This window comes from Lachancea lanzarotensis, scaffold LALA0S13 (assembly GCF_000938715.1).
Source record: "Lachancea lanzarotensis genome assembly LALA0, scaffold LALA0S13, whole genome shotgun sequence".
Classification (NCBI taxonomy): Eukaryota; Fungi; Ascomycota; class Saccharomycetes; order Saccharomycetales; family Saccharomycetaceae; genus Lachancea; species Lachancea lanzarotensis.
In genome coordinates, this window is record NW_019212891.1 from 199,540 (window position 1) to 224,830 (window position 25,291).

At 42.9% G+C, this 25,291-nt stretch overlaps 11 protein-coding genes across 11 annotated transcripts; 4 read left to right on the plus strand and 7 right to left on the minus strand.

The window, feature by feature from the left end:
- Positions 1-16: 16 nt before the first annotated feature.
- On the minus strand, positions 17-3,874 carry RTC1 (LALA0S13e02344g1_1; the record flags this gene model as incomplete). Its single annotated transcript, XM_022773254.1, has 1 exon — positions 17-3,874. The coding sequence occupies one exon, from the start codon at positions 3,872-3,874 to the stop codon at positions 17-19; it is 3,858 nt and encodes a 1,285-aa protein (XP_022630962.1).
- Positions 3,875-4,263: 389 nt separating this feature from the next.
- MAD1 (LALA0S13e02366g1_1) lies at positions 4,264-6,231 on the minus strand (the record flags this gene model as incomplete). Its single annotated transcript, XM_022773265.1, has 1 exon — positions 4,264-6,231. The coding sequence occupies one exon, from the start codon at positions 6,229-6,231 to the stop codon at positions 4,264-4,266; it is 1,968 nt and encodes a 655-aa protein (XP_022630963.1).
- A 251-nt stretch (positions 6,232-6,482) lies between these two features.
- MMS2 (LALA0S13e02388g1_1) lies at positions 6,483-6,966 on the plus strand (the record flags this gene model as incomplete). Its single annotated transcript, XM_022773277.1, has 2 exons — positions 6,483-6,493; positions 6,561-6,966. The coding sequence occupies 2 exons, from the start codon at positions 6,483-6,485 to the stop codon at positions 6,964-6,966; spliced, it is 417 nt and encodes a 138-aa protein (XP_022630964.1).
- Positions 6,967-7,403: 437 nt separating this feature from the next.
- Positions 7,404-8,657, plus strand: POS5 (LALA0S13e02410g1_1; the record flags this gene model as incomplete). Its single annotated transcript, XM_022773288.1, has 1 exon — positions 7,404-8,657. The coding sequence occupies one exon, from the start codon at positions 7,404-7,406 to the stop codon at positions 8,655-8,657; it is 1,254 nt and encodes a 417-aa protein (XP_022630965.1).
- A 746-nt stretch (positions 8,658-9,403) lies between these two features.
- On the minus strand, positions 9,404-10,738 carry LALA0_S13e02432g (LALA0S13e02432g1_1; the record flags this gene model as incomplete). Its single annotated transcript, XM_022773299.1, has 1 exon — positions 9,404-10,738. The coding sequence occupies one exon, from the start codon at positions 10,736-10,738 to the stop codon at positions 9,404-9,406; it is 1,335 nt and encodes a 444-aa protein (XP_022630966.1).
- A 1,387-nt stretch (positions 10,739-12,125) lies between these two features.
- LALA0_S13e02454g (LALA0S13e02454g1_1) lies at positions 12,126-12,731 on the plus strand (the record flags this gene model as incomplete). Its single annotated transcript, XM_022773310.1, has 1 exon — positions 12,126-12,731. A coding segment is annotated over one exon (606 nt), but the record flags the coding sequence as incomplete, so codon positions are not given.
- Positions 12,732-13,136: 405 nt separating this feature from the next.
- UIP4 (LALA0S13e02476g1_1) lies at positions 13,137-13,847 on the minus strand (the record flags this gene model as incomplete). Its single annotated transcript, XM_022773321.1, has 1 exon — positions 13,137-13,847. One exon carries the CDS (start codon positions 13,845-13,847, stop codon positions 13,137-13,139), a length of 711 nt encoding a protein of 236 aa, XP_022630968.1.
- Positions 13,848-15,746: 1,899 nt separating this feature from the next.
- Positions 15,747-17,453, minus strand: MRN1 (LALA0S13e02498g1_1; the record flags this gene model as incomplete). The annotated part of the gene is made up of 1 exon (XM_022773332.1): positions 15,747-17,453. The coding sequence occupies one exon, from the start codon at positions 17,451-17,453 to the stop codon at positions 15,747-15,749; it is 1,707 nt and encodes a 568-aa protein (XP_022630969.1).
- A 565-nt stretch (positions 17,454-18,018) lies between these two features.
- On the minus strand, positions 18,019-19,302 carry LIF1 (LALA0S13e02520g1_1; the record flags this gene model as incomplete). Its single annotated transcript, XM_022773343.1, has 1 exon — positions 18,019-19,302. The coding sequence occupies one exon, from the start codon at positions 19,300-19,302 to the stop codon at positions 18,019-18,021; it is 1,284 nt and encodes a 427-aa protein (XP_022630970.1).
- Positions 19,303-20,080: 778 nt separating this feature from the next.
- Positions 20,081-21,055, plus strand: NBP35 (LALA0S13e02542g1_1; the record flags this gene model as incomplete). Its single annotated transcript, XM_022773354.1, has 1 exon — positions 20,081-21,055. One exon carries the CDS (start codon positions 20,081-20,083, stop codon positions 21,053-21,055), a length of 975 nt encoding a protein of 324 aa, XP_022630971.1.
- Positions 21,056-21,135: 80 nt separating this feature from the next.
- On the minus strand, positions 21,136-25,017 carry NUP145 (LALA0S13e02564g1_1; the record flags this gene model as incomplete). The annotated part of the gene is made up of 1 exon (XM_022773365.1): positions 21,136-25,017. One exon carries the CDS (start codon positions 25,015-25,017, stop codon positions 21,136-21,138), a length of 3,882 nt encoding a protein of 1,293 aa, XP_022630972.1.
- Positions 25,018-25,291: the final 274 nt, after the last annotated feature.

A 25,291-nucleotide genomic window follows, 5' to 3' on the forward strand; every position in this document is an offset into this window, starting at 1 on the left:
GCATCTATATGCTTCTTTATATAAGCTTGCCGAGACATCCGCAAGGACAACTATCCATTTGATCATGCATGAACCAATTTTGTAAGCATTCAAAGTGTCCCATATGGCCGCAATTCAACACGCACATCGCAAGTTTTTTCAATGGTCGTTCACAAATCACACAGAGCGTGTTGCGTCTGGAACATGCATCACAATACCAGTATCCAAATCTATTCATAACCTGCGCATCACCAGTTTGCTTCCGTTCCGTCATGAACTTTTCCTTGGAACGCTCATTGACCAGTAATTTTTTACACGTTTCGCAGTAGATCCTTACTGTGCACTGTCCGGTACCAGAGCCTAAAATATCATCCCAAGGACAATTTTTTACCAGGTCAGCGGCCGTTTCGAACAATTCGTACTTGTGTAACAAATCGAAAAACTCTGCAAGGGCGTTCTTGACCACTACAGTGCTGGCGACACGAAATGTTGTTTGAAATAGAAGAATGATTGCAATTGTAAGGAGAACGTTACCATTTTCGACCGACTCATCGAAGTATTTTTTGATCAGTTTTGAGGAATCCCACGGAGGGACCGTTTCATTCTTTTTGTTGTTTTTTAACATCTGACTTATCATTGACTGCTGAGTACCGGAATTAGATTGCAGCTTGATACCAAGCGACTCATTTGCGTCAATTGACCTTCGAAAAAGTTGCTCCGAAGGTTCTTCTAAACTAGCAAAACTGTTTGACTGGTACTTTTGATTCCTCCCTGAAAGCTTTGACGAGCCTGGACTCACGAGCGAGGAGCTGAAGCTATGTCGCATGGACCTCCTTGAAGTGAAAGGGTGTGTCGTTTTATGAACACTGGAGTCTCGGTCATCATGACTACTTTTGGGGGATCTCAAATTGTTGATGAAGTTATCTACAAAAGAAATTCTCCTGCCTGCATTCCGAAGGATAGGTATGCCCTGTGTCTGCTGCTGAAATTCCGTTTCCTGACTTTCGTCCTCCTCTTCAATCGCGACGTCATCATTATCTTCTGCAAGAGGTTGCAGCTTCCGCAATTCTCCAGGGCCTGACTTTGAGGAGCTTGCCTCAGGAGTTGTCCGCCGCGAATCCGAGTAGAATAACAAATGGTCACGATCACTCTCTAGACTCTGGGACGTCTGCGCTTTGATGTTCGAGCTCGAGCTTGCTCTCGATAGGTTATCTTGATTAAGCTCATCGCGATGTTTTGAAAGGCTACCAGACAATTGCGTCGAAGCTATTTCGCTAGCACTGAAACTGCTATACTCGGACGCTTCTGATGATCGGCGCATTTTGCGCGCCATTTCCACCAAGTTTCCACTCTCGTCTATGACATCTGAGACTGAATCTGATGTATCCAACTTGACCTTGTCTGCAACTTGCCTCAAATCCCAAAGGAGAGAATCTCTCAGCATCATCCAGATCTTGAAATTACTCAGGTCTTCAACAAAGAGATAAGTCTCAGCGTTATGATCACATATAGAAATAAGCTCAATGAAATGTTCAATTCTTTTCTTGGCCACTATACCGTTTCTTTCCACCGAAGAGTTTTTCCTCAACTGCACAGCGTCATCCATCTTGTTGACATCCGCTTTTGAGCTGAAATGGCTTCTCAAAGAAGAATTTGATGCATCTGTATCGTTTGATTGATGAGCATTTTCAACTTCATTCAACTCCTTATCATTATGCGGAGCATTTTTTATAAATTTTGTCCAAGTGTTATCCTCTGCAAGACCAAATTGATTGATTAGATGCTTCTTTATGTCCATGTCATCTTCGCTTTGAGAAGAGGCTTCACTGGGGGCGGAAGCGGCTACTTCACTAGCTGCGTTCAAATTTTCCACAACGTGTGAAAACCTGAGCTCTCTAGCTAAAAACTTGAAAACCTCCACGGGAGACTCCTTAAGAGCTTGGAAATCTGCCATGTTGGACCTGTTAGCAGCATTTGGTGACGAAGAGCTCATGATTCTGTTCATAAGATGGGGTAAGTCCAAACTTATTACGCGAGGGGAAATGTATTCACCACCGCTGTCTAAGACAGTTGAGGAAGTACTGATCGAAGTGATTGAATTGTGGTGTTGATTGCTCTGACTGTTGTATGATCCTAACGGTTGGCCATGAAGATTTTTGAAATTGTACGACGTACCGCTGCGTGGATAAGAAGGGCGGTCCATGAACGCCGCAGCAGTTCCTTGTTGAGAGGTCGAGGCAGAAAATGACGAAGTGCTCGAATTATGTCGCAGAACATTACCGGAAAACAAGTTATTCACAGAATTCACACTCTTCCGACTCTGTGATAAGTTGCGCTTTTCTGTTTGAGGATCAATCGACGACCTTTGCGTTTGTTCATATCCTCCTCGTTCTTGAGAAAGGAATAGCATCCCATCACCCTCTATGTCTCTCCATCCTATTACGTTTTTCGCGAGGTTATCTAAAGCAGTTGGCTCACGTTCAAGATCCCAGCCGGTGATCGTGTTCTGCTTATCAATGTTGAAGATAAAATTCTCGTCCCACCATACAAACCCACACGACGGTGTGGTTGTGGTGAGAACATTTTTTGGGACAAATGGCCTACTAAGTGAGTAAAGAGAGACATCAGAGTTTTCTCCCAAGGAAGATAGGGCAACAACTGAGTTGAAGACATTCTCCACATTTGAAGGTCGAAATTTCAGCTTGGTAAGGGGGTGGGCGGTGTTGACCATGACATCCGAAGCTGTTACAGTAGGATTGATCGAATAAGTTGGCGTTAGTAAAGTATTTGTGGACCCGAAAGAATTGCTTTGGTGTGCACTGGGATTACCCACCAAGTTTGGATTTCTTACACTAACATTCCACAAGCAGCATTTACCATCTCTTCCTCCTGTCATGATATACTCGTAAACGGGGTGCCAACTGAGGCAAAGTCCAGGCCCAGTATGTGCATTGATTCTGTTTTCAGCTTGCGAAGGCTGTCGGAGATCGTAAGTCAAGAGTAATCCTGAATCGTGGATTGATGCAAATTTATGGCCTCGATTGGCCACGCCTGACACTGAATCGTAACTAATGGTATCAAATGTTGGCTGCCACTTGACATCCCTTACAGAGTCAGAACCACTGTTGATAGTAATATCACTTTTATTTCGGTGACGGTCATTGGACCGAAGGTCCCACACTTTTACGCATCCGTCTTGACCACCACTTATTATTAGACTCGTTTGTGACATGTTAAAATCAACGCTATTGATGGACCTGGTATGTTTGGACAAAACGGTTGCTAAGGGTCCGGTGTTCGCATGTGCCTTATTGATGTCATAAATGGATACCGAATTGGACGTGCCACAGGTTGCAACATAATTTCTATAGTTGTAAAATCCGGTCTTCACATCAGATATGGTGCTTAGCTTTTTGAATGATCGCGCATTGCTTGGCCCATGGTCATTAGTACTTTGAAGATAGTCATGAACACATCGTATTTTCTCGGTCTCATTGTCGAACTCGTAGAGCCCAAGATGATTTTTTCCAGCAACCACGATTGATTTCAATCGTGGATCATTGATTTTATCTATACTGGACAATTCCTTGGACACCTGAAGTGAATATTTCAGGCCAGATGATCGTATCTGACCAGTGGACACATAGTTTCTCGCCCTATCAGTCTGAAATGACGTGCTCGAGTTTTCTTGCACACCTTCTATTGATGGAGCATACCCAGTTGTGGTATACCTTGAGCCATAGCTCGTCTTGGGAGAAATTCCATAAATTGAATCATTTACACTAGGTCTGTGATGTTGTTTTCCAGAATTTGAAAGCTTGGACAGCGAATTCGCCAGCCTGCTTCCACTTAAAGTTGTAGCATCTCTCAGGGATGGAGAAACGCTTCGATCCATCAGTTCATTACCTTTATCCAAGCTAATCCATCATGCTCAAACTAGAAAGATGGGTCAAGAATCATCAATTATCATTTCGAGATTCATCAGTGACATTATTCTAAAAAGTGATAGTTTTCCCGGTGGTGGCGTCAGAATGCGATCTAAGCAGAGCGTAGGATCATGATGTCAAGAGAGTTACCTGAGGGTCCTATTGATTACGAATTGATTATAGTTGGTATCGTGAATCACCGCGTTTTCGTGCTTTTTTTTTTTTTTTTTTGAGATAGTTCAATGCATCAAGTTCTTATTAAACAAGTACAGCCTCATTAGTGCTGCATGATGTGCAATGTAATTGTTGGGTTCATGCCCGATCTGTCAATTATTCGTATAATGGCGAGTCGAGCAGGTCACTTTTGCTTCAATTCCCACATCCTTGTCGTTAACGTCGCGAAAAAGGCGGGCATCTGTCCTTTTTCAAGCACCAACTCTTGCAATAAAGCATCCCAATCTTCAATGTCCTGTTGCAAATTTGATTTCATCGAATCGTTCGTCAAATCTGCCAGTAGAAATTTGTCAGGCATGTAACAGGGTGTCATTTTGATCTTTCCATCGGATTTGAACTCTAGCTTGAACCCCAACAACGAATTAACCGCATCAATGAATTCTAAAGATTTTTTATTGAATACCTCACGTAGCCTGGTTATCTTTTTGTTCAGCTTAAAGATTTCATCTTCTAACTGAGAAACATCAAATTTGAGTCGTTCATATAAAGACCTCGGTACGTGTTTCTCGATTGAGATGCTAGCTCCCGCTACTAAATCTTCATTTTCCTTTATGAGTAGGGCAAGCCTCTTCTGCTTGACCTGCTGATCTTTGGACATAGGGTTGTCTCGAAGCTGCAGAATGCGAACCTTTTTTTCGCCAAGCTGTTTAAGCTTCTTGATCTCTGCATCCAAAAGTTCAATCGTTTCAGAGGAACTTGACAGCTTGCGAGTTAGTTCTAAATTTTGAAGTTGCAACTCGTTTAGCCGCTGTGAGTAGTTGAAAGCTACGTCGTCGCTGATTTTTCGCTTTTTATTGGGTACACCTTCCCCGCTATTCATGAGATCTTGATTGAGTTTCTTAAGTTCACTTGTAAGATCTTCAGTTTTTTCCTTGTAGCTTTGCACTAGTCCATCCAGTGTTTGGCGATCACTACGGGGTCCTTCACTTCTGTCATCTTCCTTGCCTAAAGGCGCTATATCCTCGAGTTGCTTGCGCAACATCTTGCACTCCTCAAAAGACAGAAGTTTTTGCTGTTCGATTTCATGGTTGAGCCTCTTAAAATTCAGGATACTAGTCTCGTAATTTTTATTCAAGTCCAATAGCTGGTTGCGTTCCAGTGCCATTTCATCGTTCAGTATGCGAACGTTGGTCAAATCAAGCTGAACTTTGGATATTTCATTGACCAGTTTGAGATTTTCACTTTTGAAGATGGTCCATTCTCTAACCACATCATCGGGCGTTTTCTTAGACCCTTTACCAACCTCTTGCAGATCGTTCCAAAAATAGAGTTGGGACTGGAGCTCAACGTTTGCAAGCTCCAAATCCTGGTTTTTGTTTTCAAGAGCCTCCATTTTCTGTACTTTTCTTCGGAGGTCTTCGTTTTCAGATTGTAAAAACTTATAAGACTCTTGTGCAAATCGTAGTTTTTTCAACTCGGTTGCTTGCTCGAGGTTTGCTTGTTCCAGACTCTTCGAGAACGACATTTGCTCTTTCAGAAGATTATTTAGAGTAGTCAGTTCGGTGAAGTCTTCGGTTGAGTAATTGTGGTGAGCCATCACCACGCGGGACGCTTTAAGGCTGGCGATCTGGTCGTCTTTTTGAGCTGATCCCACTTGCAATTGCCGGATTTGCGTGTTTTGGGATTCTACTTCTTCTTCGTACCGTTTCAGCAAACTCTTGGACCCGTCTGCCTCTATGCGAACGTTAGAAACCTCGTTTTCTAAAGACGAGATTTTCGACCTTGCCGATGACTTTGTTTCCTGCAATTCGTAATCGCGGTGATCCAATTCTTGTTGGAGACGCTGCTTGTCTATGGAGCTTTGATTTTTCACCACCTCCAGCTCCTGTTCCACTGCTCGAAGCCGCTGTTCCATTTCTGCATTGGCAGAATATAAATACTTGGTATCATCGACGGCCTTCTCCAATTCGTTCAAAGTGGCCCGGTATTTCTTATCAAGCACTGAGACCTCTCTTTCCAGGGTCAATCGGTCGATTTCGAACTGGTTTTGCATTGAATTCATCTTGAATTTAAGTGCAATTGTGTGTGTTTTGGTGCTTTCAGGCGACATCGGACGCTCTACAAAAGGTGAAGAGCCCGTACTTTCACTCATCATTGACAATGTACGGCTCAATTCTCAATCCCGGTGGCAATTCGAGCTTTTAAACAAAAGTTCAGGACTCTTTGATCCACCTTTTTATGGATTGTTTAGTGATAATGATACTTTCTGTTTTCGATATATAGTGATTGATTGAGGTACTTACTGGTCTTTTTTATAAGTTATAGCTAAAGAAAGAGATAGCTCTCGATTTACCATCATCGTCACCTCAACATTCGCTCACAACCAGAGTTCAAACCTATCTCATGTCTAAAATGTATGTTATAAAGACGGGTTCCGGCCAGCCACCGACTAGATGCTAACTTTCACGTCATTTGATATAGTCCCAGAAGTTTTAGACTTCTCGAAGAACTTGAAAAGGGCGAGAAGGGCTTAGGCCCCGAATCCTGCAGCTACGGTCTAGCAAATGGAGATGATATCGCCATGGTCCATTGGAACGGAACGATTTTGGGCCCCCCTCACAGCAATCACGAAAACCGAATCTATTCTGTAGCCTTAGAGTGTTGCGAGGAGTACCCTGACGAACCCCCCAAAATCAAGTTTGTTTCCAAGATCAACCTACCCTGTGTCAACCAGACTACTGGAGAGGTCGAGCCAGAACGCTTTGGAACCTTGAAAAATTGGAAACGCTCGTACACCATGGAAACGGTGCTTCTGGATCTACGCAAAGAAATGGCGCTTCCTGTGAACAAAAAGCTACCACAGCCATCCGAGGGCTCAACATTCTAAGTAGTGCTACAAACAAATGCAAGATTGACCTTGCAGAGCGCAGTAGTATATTTTTTTGCAGAATCACGCCAATGATGCGTTTACTACATCAAATCTGGACAACTATCGATCTATAACACGAGCCAACTTAGAGGAAAGTTTAAACTTCAGTGATTGGGCTCGAAGTCGAAGTTCGCCAGCTTTTATATACCAATTCACTCTCCGTTTCGTCCCATACCTTTCAATTATCAGTCATTTCTCTCTTATATAGTCTAGTCTATAAGTTTGAATGAAAAGTTGAAAAATTGGCTGCTAGAGCATCTCTTGAACTCAAAATGGAAAAGAGTCATACACTAACGGCGAGGGATTGAAGCTTGAATAAGAGGCGTGTGTATTTTTGGATTACGCCGTGCGGTTTTTGGTAGTGTTACTATTGGAGCTGTTTTTATATATCCCAAATGTTAAGCGTTGTAAATGGTGTTAAAGCTTTGCGATTTCAGCAATCCATAGGAACTTGCAAACGAACTTTGTACTCGAGACTTCGAGATACATCTGAGTTTGTTACTCTAAAATCGGCTAGCAAACTCAGAACAGTGTCGGCCCCCGCTTACATATCGTCCCCAAACTCCAAGCTGCAGTCTGTGATCTGGCACCGGCCGCTGCAAAACGTTCTTATTACGAAAAAACCATGGGCCGATAACACTCGTAAAGCAATGGTTGATTTTATTACACATTTGCACGACTCATACCCGGAGATCAATGTCCTGGTGGTTCCAGACGTTGCCGAAGAGATAGCTCAGGATTTTGTCAAGAATCCACAATCGAACCCTGGCGAACCACACGTCTTGTACACTGGCGAAATTGAAGACATCGTCGATAAAGTTGATCTTCTGGTCACCTTGGGAGGCGATGGCACCATTCTCAGGGGAACGTCGCTGTTTGCCAACTCTCAAGTACCACCGGTGCTAGCATTCTCGCTTGGTACATTGGGATTTCTGTTACCGTTCAACTTTAAAAACCACAAGGCAGTTTTCGAACAGGTGATGAATTCTAGAGCAAAATGCTTACACAGAACACGCTTGGAGTGTCATATCATTCGTCGTGGTACCGATTCACTCGAAAAGCGACCCGCTCCACACCATGCCATGAATGATATCTTTATACATAGAGGCAATTCACCGCACTTGACGAACTTGGACATCTACATCGATGGGGAATACTTAACAAGAACTACTGCGGACGGCGTTACTTTGGCTACTCCCACGGGCTCGACCGCATACTCTTTATCTGCAGGCGGAAGTATTGTGTCTCCACTGGTGCCCTCTATCTTACTGACTCCAATATGTCCTCGCTCACTTTCGTTCCGGCCCCTAATTTTGCCTCACTCGTCCCACATAAAGATCAAGATTGGTTCGAAACCTTTACAAGGCCCTGACAACAAGGTGGTCAAACTATCTATCGATGGGGTGCCCTTAGAAGATTTGAATGTTGGTGACGAAATTCACGTAGTAAACGAAGTGGGCACCATCTACGTGGATGGTTCCGAACTACCCAGCACGAAAAACTCAGATAACGCCAAACAACGGGGCCAATCGACCAAAAATTCCGGCATTTACTGTATTGCCAAGACCGAGAATGACTGGACTCGCGGCCTTAACGAGCTTCTGGGATTCAATTCCAGTTTCCGCTTCACCTCCCGTAAAGACAACTAACATAAATACGGAATGCCGGTTACAAAACTACTAGTAAAGCTCATAATTTCAAAAAGATCAAGATTTGACTACAGATCAGCTCTACTGATCTTAAAAATACAGGCGAATGCAAATATGATGTTCCAGTGATCATTGCAACAATCCCCATACGGGCGCACGAAGGCAAAACCCTTAGATCTGCTATAAAAACAGACAACTGATGGACCGTCGCACCCAAGATCTCTGAGTTTGTTCTCCAGTCCAAGCTAAAAATTCTTCCAAAGAAAGAGCAGCACAATATCTACACTTGTCATGGGCCAAGAACGTCCCTGAGGAGTTCGACCTCGAGGAAATGCTGTTATGCGCTGCGAATGGCTGTGAATTTGCGTTAATCTTTTAAAAATGTAGAGGGCATGTAGTCAGAGAGAAACACTAGAATACTTTATCGCCTTATATAGTTGTATCCACTTTTGTTACCCGGGTTGGGCACCGGACGTATTTCTTGGTTGAAGCATGGCCAGGGCAAATGATGACAGTTAACAGCAGAAACGATAATGGTTTGAAGAGTTTAGGCTTGATACATCCGTTTCCACTTGGATTCTGTAATGTTGTCAGAAATTCCACATTATTCATGAATATTGTTGGAAGATTAATGCCTATCGGTATGCCTTGCAATTGCACCAACAAGGACCTTGACGTGAATTGAAAAAAAAAAATAAAAATATGCAAATATGCTGGTGACAGTTGAAATGTTGGAGGAACTCTTATCAGTTGCTGCTTGTATCAGTATCAGTGTCGCTAGAGTTTTCGTTTCTGTGGACCTCGTCTAGTTTTTTAATCAATGGGTAGAATACCAGCTCCTCTACATTGTTGGCCCATAGTGTGTCCATGTGCTCGTAACCTTGTAACTCGACAAGCGTGAGATCGTTCAAGTTACGCATAAGGTTTTGCTTAGTGGTGTCCATATCTATCAAAATATCTTGATCGCCGTAGATCAGCATCATAGGCATGTTCTCGATGACTTGCACTGGGAACGGCGCACATCGATGCAGCTTGCTGTGTAAAGAGGGTACGGATGAGTATAGCTGGGAGACGTTTTCCTGAAACATTTGGAACCGTTCACTATTGATGATTTGGAACCAATGCGCAACACTTTTCACGCTCGAGGGAGAGAACATATGAGGATAGCCCACCTGTTTTTGCGTGGTGCCAATATGATTACTTTTCCAGTTAAATAGATAGATCAGCGACCAATCCACAACTTTCATGTAATTTATGGGCCCCAACAACTGCTGCCAGAAGACTGTTGAGGGAAGAATAGCTCGGGTACCGAAAATGGCATATAGTAGCTCAGGTGGACATCTCACCAGAAACTTGGCAACCGGATGGCTCAGAGATCTAGGAATCATTGCTGGTGACAGGCCAATAAACAACTTGATTTTTTCACGCAATTGTGGATTTATGGAAAACGCTGCGAACGCTTGCGAAGAACCCTGGCTAAACCCGATATAAGTCAATTTGGGCTGTCTAGTGATATTCAAAATGTACGTCAGGGTATCTGGGATGTCAAAGATAGCGTATTCGTCGAGCGAAAAGTCCCAAAACTGAGACGATTTCGACGACAGATTGATGTGTTTTCTGCTATACTTATTACCACGATTGTTACCAAGCCATACATCGTAGCCACGTTCCACGAGCAAAAAGGGCAAACATTTTTGGGTGGATTCACCCAGCAGGAATAGCTCGCTATTTGTCAAAAGCCCGTGGTGAAAATACACAACTGGTTTTTTCTTAAGGGTAAGCTCCCGTATAGCGGTGCGTCGGCTAACTATGCGATGCACTGTCAACAAATACCCATCTTGAGTTTTTACAATGTGCTCGTGTGCTTCAAATCCATGCGCTCGGCAAATATCGATAATATCACTCGCATTCACCACTTCTTCGACAAGCTTGCTGGCATACACGAAATTATCGGTTTTATACGATTGAAAGACCGGTAAGACATACACAATCGGTAAAACATACTTGCCATAAAACCATAGTGGAATTCTCACAAAAAGGCTAAGTACAAATAGTATTAAGCTTTGAAATCTATCAAGCATTGATCACCTTGCTCAGTCCTTTGTGTATCTGTCAGTTTTTTGTTAAAATCATCCGTCAAGAGAAGTATTAATTGAAGAATCTGTCAATATCTGATGTGATTTATAGTGACATTGACGAAATGTCAAGAAATAGAGCACAGTGTTCAGGAACCTATGAATGGTCCTTTGATAGAGATAATTTCAAGATCGAGTGAAACTGTAGAGGGTTTGGAAAGCACAAGTGCTCCCGAAGAATTTAGAGTTGGTTTTTAGGGTTTCTGCTGGATATCTTTTTCAAGAATTGTTCTCTTCGCTGGCATTCGTTTGGTGCTAAAACTGAGAAGAATGAGCTCAAGACGGATCGGGAAATTTTTGGCAGTTGAGTGGCGCATTCGAACGTGCTGATGTTGATTCGATACTCATATTTCTGATTTGATATCGAATTTTTTTTTGGTCAAACTGTGTACGTTTTGAACTTTGAGAATCATTGAGCTTTTTCTGTTGAAGTCCTTGCATTGGAAATGATGGCGATTCTGACAGAAATGTGACTTGGTATACACATTCCAGTCTTTTCGATCTTTTCAGAATAATGATCTTGAATGATCTTGCTGAAAAGATACCATGAATCCAATAATTAGTCCTTCATCTGGCAAATAAAGACCACATTATATCACTTATTCTCAGGAAACAAATCCTCACCATTAAGTTGACTCCACGTTTTTCTGTTTGCTAAACATGAGAATCGACGCTAAACCTACCTTACACTCGGTAATCTAACCTTTCTCGCGCCCGAAAACCTGAACAGTTGGCACATAGACCTTAGGGTGCATGTTCCAAGTGTCAAACAATGTCAACTAGCTCAGTAATGGGGCTCCCACCGACTGGACTTATCGTTGATTTGATTCTCCACAAAAATCGAATGCAGTGTAATCCCACCCTCATGAATGTGGGAAAATGACCACTCCGACGCTTACCAGACATGTATGAAAACATCTAGAGCAGCTTTACAGCTCCATTGGTTCTCATTTGCATCTGAATATGGCAACTCTTGACAAAACGCATTTTTCGCAGGGTTTTCTAGGGCGACAGAATCTCAGTTTCCTGATTTGGACGTTAATGAATCTACAACAGTGTAAAGACCTCGACTTCACACAACTTAGCCTAAGAGCCCTGAAAGTGACCCCAGGGAAGCTCAGATAACCCCATCACCGTATTGTGGATAATCTAGCTTGTCGAATAATGTGGTTTTAACGATGTTTGAATGAGGTTGCGAATATGGAGAGATCATCTGGTGCTATGGCATACGAACTCTGTCATGTATGGTTTTGCGTTACCAGATATAAAAATGCTTTGATTTCTGAAGAATCTTGATGGAATTCAGTGTCATGGTTTGGCTTTGAACTCAGAACAACAGCAAACTACATTCACTTCATCAATGTTCAAAAGATTATCAATTTACTTGGCTTTGGCTTTAGCCAACGTCTCAATGGCCGCGCCAATTACAACCAATGATTCGCTTCCTGCTATTCCTCAAGAAAGTATAAGCGGATATTTGGATTTGACAGGTGCAGACGACCTTGCCCTCTTACCAGTCTCCAATGACACTCATACGGGAATTCTTGTCGTGAACACAACTATTTTGGCTTCTGCTCTTGCCTCTGTGAGCCAACACAGCAAACGAGAAGCTGAAGCCGAACCTTGGAGGTGGTTGAGTCTGGCCAGAGGTCAACCAATGTACAAGAGAGATGCAAACGCAGATGCTGAAGCTGAACCTTGGAGATGGTTGAGTCTGGCCAGAGGTCAACCAATGTACAAGAGAGATGCAAACGCAGATGCTGAAGCTGAACCATGGAGGTGGTTGAGTCTGGCCAGAGGTCAACCAATGTACAAGAGAGATGCAAACGCAGATGCTGAGGCTGAACCTTGGAGATGGTTGAGTCTGGCCAGAGGTCAACCAATGTACAAGAGAGATGCAAACGCAGATGCTGAAGCTGAACCTTGGAGGTGGTTGAGTCTGGCCAGAGGTCAACCAATGTACTAAATGACTTCATTATAAGCGCGGTTCTCACCGGACATCTAATTTACCAGGTGGTTTACGCAAATTTCATCAACTTATCGAACAATTCGCAACCTCTTAGCTTATACATAAAGCTTCATAACCTTTCGTTCTTCACAGCTGTCATTTAGCATTTCAGCAATTACAATTATAGGCCATATAGCTAAAAAGAATCATTAACATCAATTGACTGTTCAGTAGTAACTTGTCCAGCAAGTTTAAGCCAGCAAACATCTTTCCCGCACTTTTTAGATGCGACAAATATTATTCTTTTTGTCTGTTAACTTGTTTCTGCTACAAAAGTGCTCTAGCTTACAAGAGCCCTTCTGTCTCATTTTGGCGTGTTCATGTTGACGGCAATGTTCACCCCGATCTTTTGTCCACACTAAACCAACGGTAGAATAGACTGCGAAAAAAAAGGATGATACTGTTAAGGAAATTTTTATATTCTTTTGGGTTCTTATTGGCAGATGCATCTAGGCTTGAATCGGCCTGATTATTTCTGACCACAGATCTCGTTCCTTGATCCTCCGTTTCGTGGAATTGTTCTTCTAGATCGGACTCGTTGATTAGCACAGGCGACTCTTCATGCTGAGCAACCGGCATTGAAGTCCCAACATCGAAATTTCCAGGTAATGGAATTGCAGGCGTAGGATTGGGACTGATGGGAGTTTCGATTCTTTCTGTTTCTTCCTCATGTTCCCCATCGTTGAAGTTATCCACTCGTTCTGCATCTTGTTGCTGTTGTGGCTCTCGATTTGCCAAAACCGACGTTCCTGCTACAGGTGCGACGGGCAAATACAGAGCATTATTTTCGTTACCATGTTCATCGATTTCTTTTGCGAAATTGTCATCGGTAAACCACGTACCGTTGGCATCAACAAATTTGAAAAATGTGTGAGTTTTGCCATTGCGGTGCGGACAATCCTGGAGTGCTTTTTCGTCGATTTCGTATTCCCACTGTTTTTCCGTGTCATTAAAAACCATGGGCTCTATTTCCCATTTCGTGAAATTCCCCGCGACACTTATAGAGATCGGTCCCGTAGAATGATGTTTGAACACTATTATACTCATTGTTGATATCAAAGTTGAAGGTCAAATCACAAATCACTAGGACCACTACACACTTGCTAAAATATACGTATAAACGCTATCTAGTCAATAAAGGTGCGTGTTGAGAGCTTTTCGGCACGGAGCGACACACTTTAAGGAATGCTGAATAGCAAAAGCACACTAAATGACAGTTTCTGGTGCAATACCAAAACTCCAAATGAGAACTGTCTCTGAACCTTATTGGTGAAAGTTGTTTAAGTTGCTGCTCTTTTATAGTTCACGACAAAGGGATCAATCGGGATCGATATCGAAATCCTGTCATGGTTTACGAATCTAATTATCCGGGGACTCCGGTCATGAGATTTAGTCTTCTTAACGTGCTAGAGTGTGACAGGGCGTGAAATCGAAACAGACTCATTTTGGTAAGAATTGCGAGAGTTTTGTTGCTCTTATGTGGATGTTTGTTTCTATCAAATCTATATGGGAACGTCGTTTTTATTTCGAGGCCGGAAATTGTTTATCAACTCTTTGACAAAGCGTAATAGAAGTCTACGATTGTCAGTCTAAGGATAGATATATCGAAAAGCTGCTAAGACTGTTGCAATTCTAGCTTAAATATGTCGGAACCTCTGTCTGTCTAGCGCCAAATCCACGACAAGGTGTTTTTACGCACGTGACATAATGACAGCGACAGAATCAACAAGGCGTTCAAAGAGTCCAGAACAACTACTCATCCAACAAGGTGGTACCACTTGCAATTGATCTAATGGCTCCCAGATCAGTCCATTCCTGCTATTTGCCCCCCTGAGTGCTTGAAAACCTTTACATCTGTCAGCGACGGAACATTTCCAAGAATTTGTAGAAGAGACAATTTATCCACCCTACAAGCTCATTCCATTTACGCTAAGTACTTTACGGAGAGATAACTCTAAACTCAATAAAACAATTGTTTGCCTCTTACAACAATGGATATAATCACCCCAGATATGGGACGTTCAGCGTGCAACGACACTCCAGAGACGGAGTTTCAACACGAATATAAAATCACCTTGACAAATTGAAGAATTTTTTGGGAGCTCGAGAAGGAACTTAAAATTTAAATCGACTGCATGGCTATCAGCTCAAAAGCAAAAGCCATTAGGCTATCAAGAGTGGAATCAGATCTCAAATCTTAACACAGCACCATGATTTTCAGTACGAGGCTTTATATCGAGGTTCATGTCACTATATACTGTTGTGTCGTATCGCACTTTTTAGTCACGTGGCAAGAGTGTCAGTGCCAGAATTGATATAGAGTGACATCATTGGGAAACACCACAAGTTGTCGAATTGTAGCTAGTAGCATGGCGAAATTGTTATTTACCAAGACGTATATCCATAAGCACTTTCTTAGAGGTCCAAGATTGCTGAGATTGCCTTATTTTAAGTAGTTCATGTATCACCCGTTGCCACTATCTAAGCTGTTCCAAATGCACTGATTTATAAGTTCTATATGACGCACTTTGGTTGTCAAATCTGTACGTCAAATAGGACGATTTCAATTTTTAAACGAAGCGTACACCAAAAGCTCATTCATTCAACCTGCACAAATTGTGGCACGACAGTGTGTTTGGCTCGCCTTCGACCGTATAATATAGCCTTTCTATTGTGTTTTTCGTTAGGTTATGCTTCCACCGATGCGGTAAAGATCACTTTACAATCGCTCTACTGCGTCTAGTTTCGAGAATAGAGCCGCAGGAAAAACTGTTACTCGACGCACTCGAGGCATAGCCAAAGTTCTATAACGATTCACCATTTGATGCCTTAAAGTTTATACTTGTACATGAAAAGTCAATTAAAATGAAGATTGTCGAACTGAAAAAGGGCATTCAAATTTGCATTACCTCGGGGATCAAATATCTTTCCTTAGCATTGCTTCATTTAATGATACTGGCGTGGGACATTCCCACATCTGTCCTTACCGAAATTAATTTTCAAGCCTTCGAATTCAGGATGTGCTTTGATTTTATCAATGGCCAGAATCGCATTGCTGATGTTGGTGAAATTCACAAAGCAGCAGTTACGTTCCGGCAGAAAATTGATTTGTTCCACATCCCCAAAGTCCATGAAAATGTTGCGAAGCTTCTCCTCGGCAAAAGTGGGCTGTTCGCGTTGACTATCTTTCTCAAAATCAATGTTACCAATGTAAATGTTTCTGGAAGCGCCTTGACTGACAGCAAGGGCTAATGCGTTTGACAACGCACCTGAATGTTTGCCCCAACCAATCTTGCATCGCTTGTTGTGGATGGTTAGCCCATGGAGGGATGTCATAGCATACAGCTGCGCGGCCGCTGTTGGATCAATAAAAGTGACAAAGCAAACGTGCCGATCTGAGAGAAGCTTGATATTTTGCAAGAGTCCTCCCCTCACGGCATTGCAAATTTCCTCGATCCTGACATCTTTAGGTAAATTGCCAAGATAAACGGTCCGGTTCCCTAAATTATTGGCACCACCAGCCGCGGTAGCAATTGCTGCTGCTGCTGCCGACTGTTGCAGCAGCGTATTTGAAATGAATTCTCTATCAGTGTATTGAACTAAATGTTCCATGCCTGGTTGCAACCCCAAGAATTGAGCTGCATTATGCTGTTGAGTTTTAGTAATGAAGGCACATCTGTCCTTACCGTAAAATACCTTTTTATTAGCATATAATGGGTTCACTGACGCTAAGCTGGTAACAGCTTTCATCGCGCAGTAGATGGAGGTAAAATGAACAAATGCTATTCCTTTATCTGTGATTATCTTAACAGATTCAATTTCTCCAAAACATCCCAAGTCCTCCCTTAGTTTGTCCTCGGTGACAAGAGGTTCATTCGAAGATGCATCATAGTCGGATACCTGTTGTGGATCTGTTTTCAAGCGACCAATGTAGACATTCCGGGTGGCGCCGTCATTGGCCACAGCGCTTGTTACAAGTGGATCGATAGGTGTGGGTTTACCCCACCCAATTTTTATGTCTCTTCCATCTATTTTCAACCGTTTAAGAATAGCATCGGAATGGAATAGCAAAGCTGAACTTTCATCCAGAAATGAAACAAAGGCACACATTTTTTCTCGCAGTATCCTGACGTTTTCAACAACTCCACTGCGGACATGATCTAATAATTGTCTTGCTTCGATCGTAGGTGGAACATTACCCAAATAGACGGTCCTGCTAGGCGCAGTTGAAAAATCTCTAGCGTTGCTTGGCTGTAAAGAACTGTGCGAGAGAGGGGCATTAGCAGCTGCAGCAGCAGCTGCTACCGAGATATATTGGGGATTCCTTGGCCCACTGGAATAGCCTGACCCTTCTGTTGAAAGATGACTGGAACTGTTTTCCAATTCATTCGAAGCAACGCCAAACGAGGGTGGTTCAATCGATCCCGCTTGGCGTCCATTTCCTATCTGCCGCTGGTCCATGTATCCCACATTACTGTTGCTGTGATATGCTTGATTGGGCCACACAGAACGCTGTTCATTTTGATAGGCCATGTGCGAATTCGGGGGTAGCGACTGATACACCATCCCGTCGGGATTCAATCCACGAGCAGAACTAGAGTTGTATCCATAAATGGGGCTGTTAACGTATTGTTGATGGTAAAAGGATGACATCGTAAAAAATAGGTGGAAATTTGCAACAAAAGGTGGTGCAGGTAGCAAAAGAAACACAGAAACGCAGGGAAAGTATTGAAAGCTCAGGAATCAAACAAAGATGGTAGTGATTCTCCTTGAAAAGATAGAATTGAAGGTGCTCCCGGAACACAAAACAAAAAAAAACGACAGACAGAAGACAATCCAAAGGAGCAATTCTTAGATTTTTTTGAGTTTTGGCCTGAGATTCAATGGCAGATGTGTTGCGTAAATAGGCGCAAATTTGAAATGGATCACACACAATGGAAGGGCTCGGTTTAAAACTGTTATTATATTGTGATGAGCTTCATTGTCGAAAGTGAGCAGGCCTGGTCAAAATCTTAACAATGTGAAATTTCTTGAGAAAAAAATGATCAAAGGGTCACTCTCGACGTGCCATCAAACATGGACGCCCGTTCGATTCCTCAAGGTTCCCTCGTTACGGGATAGGATACTACTGCACCTCACATATAACAATGCTGGACATCAAGACCAGCTAAGCTGTGTTTTGACATTTAGATGGGAGGGGATTTGAGGTTTTCCATTCTTACTCCACCTCTGTTTCGATATCTGTTTCGACTTCTGTGTCTTCTGTGTCTTCTGCCGTATCAGACGTTGTGTCAGAAGCAGTAACGCTTTTCTGGAGACTGGGAATGGGTGTGGTTTCAGGGCACTTAGCAAGTTGTTTGGATGTGAAAGAGTTGTCCGCTGGAAGGTCGGAACTTTTTACCACTTGCTCCACCGATTTTGCATCCGAATTTTGTAATAATGAGTTAGAATGCTCAACACCCGTCACCACAACGTGCTCGTTATCATTGCCATCGCCCAGGATAGTCTGATGAACTTCACCTTTGACAATTGAACTGTCACTACTGGGCGACTTGGTAAGCGTTCTTTCACGATTGATGCCTCGAAACTCAAATCCCTTGTCGGAAAGATCGTCCCAGGAAGTTTCGTTTTTTATTATGGGGCGTTTGGCCTTTTTTCTTGGAGAAGGGGTGCCCGAACCACGTATTTGGGAATGTTTGCGCGGCGAAGTCATTCTTGAGACCGGCTGATTTACGAATTTGTTCATTAGAGACGAGTCTGGAACGTCTAGCGGTTTCATACCATGGTCCAGCCGCTCCTGAAGTGTACGAATCATTTCTTTCTTTTCGTTCAATAATGTTACAACGACACTACGGGTCTTTTCATCCCGGACGCGAAGTCTAGCTTCCCATTCTATGTGGTCACTTTGAGACTTGACTTTTTGGTCTTCCAAAAGCTGGCATTGGTTTTGCAATGAGTGGATTCGCGCGTTGGATTTCTTCTGGGCTTCGAAAAGTTCCAAACTTAGGTGGAAGAGATCAAGTTCTTGATCGGCTGGTGCTGGCGTGAAAGCCAGTTCACAATGGCGTTGAGTGAAATTTTGAAACTGCGTTTCAAATGCCAGGGTCCACGTTGACGGTGCAGCAAAATAAAATCTCCACCGCTTTCCTTGTGCCCATCGTTTGTCCAGATCGACAGCTTTGTAGTAGCCTGCAGAGAGAAAATTGACCAGTTCGCACCACGATTCGAGAGCGGAAGTGTCGGCAAAGCATTTTAAACTGTCCATTTGAACGTTTTCTGAAATAATAATGTCACTTCCTTCGCTAGCCAAAATCTTAGAAATTGACACTTTCTGAAAATCCTGTAAAGTGATGCATTCATTTGCGTCGACAAGTTCTGTTTGACACATCATAACGCTTAGGTCATCGACTTTTTCTGATATGCTAGCAAAAGTGCAGCTAACAAAAGTTGATTTTACATCTTGCGCTTGATGTTCATTTGATGCAATTCCTTCGGTATTCATGGTAATCGTGCATCTGTGCTACGGAAGAGGAATCCCTGCTCAAAACAGAGAGTGGCTGGACACTAATAAAATCAATATGTGGTTCTTCAAGAATCCAGTTCCTGTTCAATCCATGTTAAGGGTTTCACTGCAAAGAACTTGATGAGAATGCAGTGAGTTATGAACTCATATATATACTCCGGAAATTAGTCGGTGAATATCAAAATAAGTCACGTGCCTAAAGCTTTGTTGAAGAAGTCGAACAACTTTGGAAAGTAGGCAGACCAGACCATCTTTATGGGATTGATGTTGTCTGTAGTTTTTAAAGACTCTATTTTAAGGTACTAACAGATCTTTCTCTTTCTTTGAAACAAATTCCAGAATTTGTTTGCCCCTGTATTTGATAATTACTCGGTTCAAAAAGTTACTGTCAATCCGCAATAGTAATAATAACATCTGGCATATTGTTCCTCAGCCAAACTGAACTACTAAGCCTGTGTAACCAGATTTCAACCAAAACCATTTTCCAGAACGTCACGGTAATACATAGTGATCTATATCCAATGACTCTAGTCACGTGACATTATATGTCACGTTTTAACCACATGATCAGTTTATTATGTAATGATGATTGGTCCCGTGATTAACACATGACCGTTTGAAACGAAACGCTTAATAATAATTTCCTACTTATTTCACCTCTCTCGACAAAAATGTATCTATAAATCAAGTGTATCTCATCTCATCTCAATATCGTCTCTCAAAAAGCTCATACCACACACCGTTATACCCATCTTTTATGTCTGCAGAAGTATCACACATTCTACCACCAGACTACCATCTCAAAGAAGTCGAGCCGGAACACTGTCCCGGTCCCGAATCCGAGAACGCCGGACAAGGCGATGCCTGTAACGGATGTGCCAATAAAGATATCTGTGAAAGTTTACCAAAGGGCCCGGACCCTGACATTCCACTTATAACAGAGAATTTGGCTCAAATAGAACACAAAATTTTGGTTTTGTCAGGGAAAGGAGGCGTAGGGAAATCGACTTTCACGTCGATGCTGTGTTGGGCTTTGTCATCGGATGAAGACTTGCAAGTAGGTGCCATGGATCTGGATATCTGTGGGCCTTCACTGCCACGCATGCTAGGGTGCAGTGGTGAAAGCGTTCATGAATCGAACACCGGTTGGTCGCCAGTATACGTTGCTGAGAATTTGGCCACAATGTCAATTCAATTCATGCTGCCACAAGACGATTCGGCCATTATATGGCGTGGGTCTAAGAAAAATGCATTGATCAAAAAGTTTTTAAAAGACGTTGACTGGGACGCTCTAGATTACCTGATAGTCGACACCCCGCCAGGTACGTCTGATGAACACATTTCGATTAACAAGTACATGAAGGATTCGGGCATTGATGGAGCTCTAATTGTGACTACCCCGCAAGAAGTTGCCTTGCTTGACGTTCGCAAAGAAATCGATTTTTGTCGAAAAGCCGGTATTAAAGTTTTGGGATTGGTCGAAAATATGAGCGGTTTTGTTTGTCCAAATTGTAAGGGCCAGTCTCTAGTATTCAAACCCACCACCGGAGGTGGCGAACAATTATGCAAAGAATTAGGTGTTCCTTTTTTGGGATCAGTTCCGCTCGACCCAAGGGTAGGGAGATCTTGCGACGAAGGTAAAAGTTTTTTGGACGAGTATCCTGAAAGCCCAGCTTCAATAGCAATTCTCAATGTTGTGGAGCGGCTCCGCGACGCTGTCGGGGATGTGTAGACATTTGATCCGTTGTATAAAGCTGGGTAAATTGAAGAGTAACGAAAAAGCGATGATAGTAATAATACAGTTGTTATCTTTTATTTCAAGTTTGCCCTAGACTCGATTTTTCTTCTGATAAAAGTTAATTCAGGTTCACCCATAGGCAATGTCAGTAACTTGTCGGTAAGATCTGTAGCGCTAGTTGTATCAGCGTGCCATTCTAGAAAGGCCAATGCTATACTGCTGGATATCATGGAACAGCAAATGGATGCCTTCTCGAAGTGACCATATTCTGTGTAGTAAGCTGGGAGTGTTTGAATGATTTTTTCACCTTGCTCCTTTTCAAAGTTGTCTTCCAAAATAAAATTTGTGTAATTCAGAAATAGAACGAGGTATTTTTGCGGAACTGTGATACGCTGTTCGAGCACCCTTTGAATAAGGTCCTTCAGCCTTGCCAAGCTCTTGTGGTCGTGGCATCCTTTCAATACCAGCTCGGGCCCAACTTTCAATGAAATGCATTTTGCGGCCGCTTCAATAAGTCCTCCTTCCAAGAGATTTTCGGCTTCCCCTAAATAATCACCAGCATACTTTGCATGAAGGGCCCGGCCATTGAAAAAAGAGGAAGGCGGCACTTTCAAGACCTTCAAAAGTCTTTGCGAGGACCGCTGAGAGAAAAACTCAAGATGTTTTGATATCAATGCGTCAATTTGTTGTTTAGCGAGATCATCATTGAGGGTAAAAAGTGAACAGAAAAGAGCCTCGGAGAAAAGGCCTTTGGCCACGAGTTGTTGCACGAAGTTATTGGTAATTTTATCCGTTTTTTCATTAGAAAATTGGCAGACTTGCTTGAAGCGAAGAGCTTGCATGACGAACCAAATTTCTTGTGTATCTTGCGAAATGTGGGCACTTTCTAAAAGCTTTTCGTCTCTTTCTTCTGAACAAAAAAATCTTAGGATGCGGAATATGACCTCCTCGGATTCGGATCTACCGCCCTTGAAAGGCTTTTGAATGAATTTTGTAATAATCTCTTTCAGCGATAGAGTTTTGAGATCACCATACAAAAGGTGAATGGATAGGCACTCTAGCCAAGTGTGCTCTTTTGAAATTATCCCTGAACTCTCTGAATCTAGAAGATCGCCTGCTAGCAGATGGTATATTTTGATGATGAAAGGCTCGACTGTTCTATTGAGCGAGTTCCAGGTTCTTAATTGCTCACGGGCTAAGAAATTGACATTTCCATTCTGCACTTTTAGTAGACTTATCAATCCAGCAAGATGTGCATTTCTCGTTTTTATCGCCAGCTTTGTGGCGCCTATCACATCACCAACGACTAAGCTATGAAACAGACTTGCATTCGGACTCTCAGCTACGCTCATTCCATGGATCGCAATTATCTGCTGAGCCACCCAGTAACATAGCTTTTTGTATCTTGTCTGCTCGCGTAAATCGTTATCTTCACTGTCCGCGACGGGGTTTTGCGTGTCAAATAGAACAGAGATAAGACTCCAAAGTGTCGTTTCATTGCCGCCACTAATCAAATTTCCAATTTCTTCAACAGTAACAGACCATCGCGATACAAGAGGATATCCGTTAGTTGGACGCGACCCAATGTTTGCCCGAGGAATGCAGGCCTCAAGGGTTTCACTAGTTTTTTGATCACGATAGTGATCACGGCTTATTACAGGAACGATTTTGAAGCCATCGGTACTTTTGGAGGAGTTGACCAATAACTTCGAATCGGATGAAAATTTCACGAAAGGAATAGGTCCTTGAATGCGAAGCGTTGTTTTAATGTCTTTGCGCATCTTTAGGTCGGCCTCTAGAGATGGAAACAATGTATCACTATGCGGCTTTTCAGTGGAAGCAAAGACCGAGTTGGCAGTAGCACCAGCCAGCTTCAGCTGCACGTCCCAATCATCTGATACAGACAGTCTTGAATGGACTTCTAGATGGTAAAAATCCTCCTCGTTGACATCGGACGGTTCATACTGTTTTTCGTCAATTAGATTCAGCATAGATACGTCTTCCGAGTTAAAAGAGCGGAGGATCTTTTTTGATGTATTAGTGGTTCCTGTTACCAATGACCGAGCCCCAGTGCTCTCCAAATTTGGATAATTTGGCAATGCTTTATTCAAGACCTTGTTTTTTGGATATGCGACTTTGCGGTCGCTCAGACCAGCTTTGTGATTTTGATCTTCGTTTTGGTCTTCCTCATCAACTAACCCCCATATGCTAAAGTGTTGTACTCGAAAAGTCCAAAGACCTCCGTGTGGGTTATATGAGATAAATGCCATTCCTTTTTGCATTTTGAGCCTTTTGATGAGAAGCTGAACCTCCTTCGCATTATAGTCCGTTATGGGGACCATGGAACCCTGTTCCAACGCAAAAACTTTTTCCAGAGTGATAGTTGCTGGCACATTCAGCCCATAACCAAATGAAGGTTTCGATGTGTTGTCCGGGTATACTTCAACGGTTCTGTTTTTATGAAAACGCACAATGTCCCCGAACAAGTTGTGTTCCAAATCATCAATGAGAGAGCTTAGGTCAACATCATTCTCAAATGATATAGAACCAAAACCCTGTCGTCCAATGACAAAATCCGGAACACTACAGAGTTGCTTGATAGGGAGTTGTAACAACTGATCAATAGATGGCGAACACCAATAACCAGATCCTGAGGAGTTCTTCCCTATAATCTGGTCGTTCTCCACATTTCTTGTTACTGTTGCTTCTTCCGCCGGTGTGTGGTTCATCTCCGTTTGAAGAGTCTCTTTCCCCGAAATTGGATTTCTCTGCGCCAGAACCTTCATGGAAGTAGGTTTGCTCGATCCATTCAAGAGTTTGAGCTTCTTCGAAGCGCTTCTATTCGTGTCGATTTTTAGTTTGCGCAAATTTGAGCCCTTTGCAGCATTTTGAGACTCCGTGCCCGTTGAGTTGGTAAATGCTTTTCGTTCAGTAGGTTTTAAGTCATCCCCCGAGTGGTTACTGAGTTCCTGCCGCAGAATGGATTTACTCGCTGGTGAAAATAATCCCTGCGTGGGCTGTGCTCTTCGCGCACTCTTCAAAGTGGAACTTAGTTTACCTATCAACGTAGTACTGCTTTTTAAATTGGAAGAAGTGGGATAATTAGAAGAGAAGATGTTGGAGTCTTGAGACTTTTCACTGTTGTTCTTTTTTTCTGAAGATTGCTCCTTTTTGTAAACCTTGGAGGTAATGGAATCAGGCATAGGTGGCATGTTTCCCGAGATACTGTTTAATTGAAGCCCATAAGGATTGCTCCCCAAAGAGCTTGCATTTTGACTTTGCTGTGACGATGAAGCGGAAAAAAGCGAACCTGCACTTGCCGTTGTTCCTGCGGTGTTCGAACCAAACCCTCCAGCATTTGATAGCTTGTTTGAGAAGAGCCCCCCGGAAGTGCCACTTGCTGCGCCGCCAGAAGGTGCACCAGAATTAGTGGGCCCACCACTCCCGCCAAAAAGTCCATTTGCAGTTGAGCTTCCAAATAAGCCTCCTGTATTAGTGTTAGTCTTGGCAGACGAGCCAAAGAGAGAGTTCCCACCGCTGATTGTATTATTTTTATTGTCGTTTGTCTGGCCGAATAAGCCATTAGTAGCGCCTGCGGAACTTTTTGCAGCAGAGGTTGAGTCAAAAAGTCCGCCAGACTGTTGAATTGAATTGTTGCTCGTAGGATTGCTTCCGAATAGACTACCGGAACCAGAATTTGGATTGTTCATTCCTAATATGTTTGCTGAAGTTTGTGCATTGTTACCGCTGCTGTTGCCAAACAACCCACCAGAAGGGCTCGGTGTTGACACCCCATTAGCGATACCACTGCCAGAACCGAAAAGTCCTCCCGATGACGTCTTCTGTCTTGGCTGATACGTATTTTCAGAAGAGGCAACTTTGGAAGTCGGCGTGGAAGTACTTCCACTTACTCCGAAAAGTGAGGAGCCGCCATTTGCACCATTCGCGCCAAACATCTGAGGTTTATTTCTCGAGATGGACTGTTTGAACTGGTCCCGTCACTAGGCGTACTGGGCTAGTTCAAGTTTGTTCAAACGCTCAGGAGAATTCCAAAGTAAGCTCGAAGTATTTTGAGCAGTCTCTATGAGCCCCAGGGACTTAATTCTTGAGCAATTGAGTCCTTCAAAGTTGATACCAAACTATCTTATGGTCAGCAGTTATATTGTTATGCAAATTTTGGTTGAAGTTACTATTCGTACAACGAGATATAAACGCGAGAAAACCAATCAT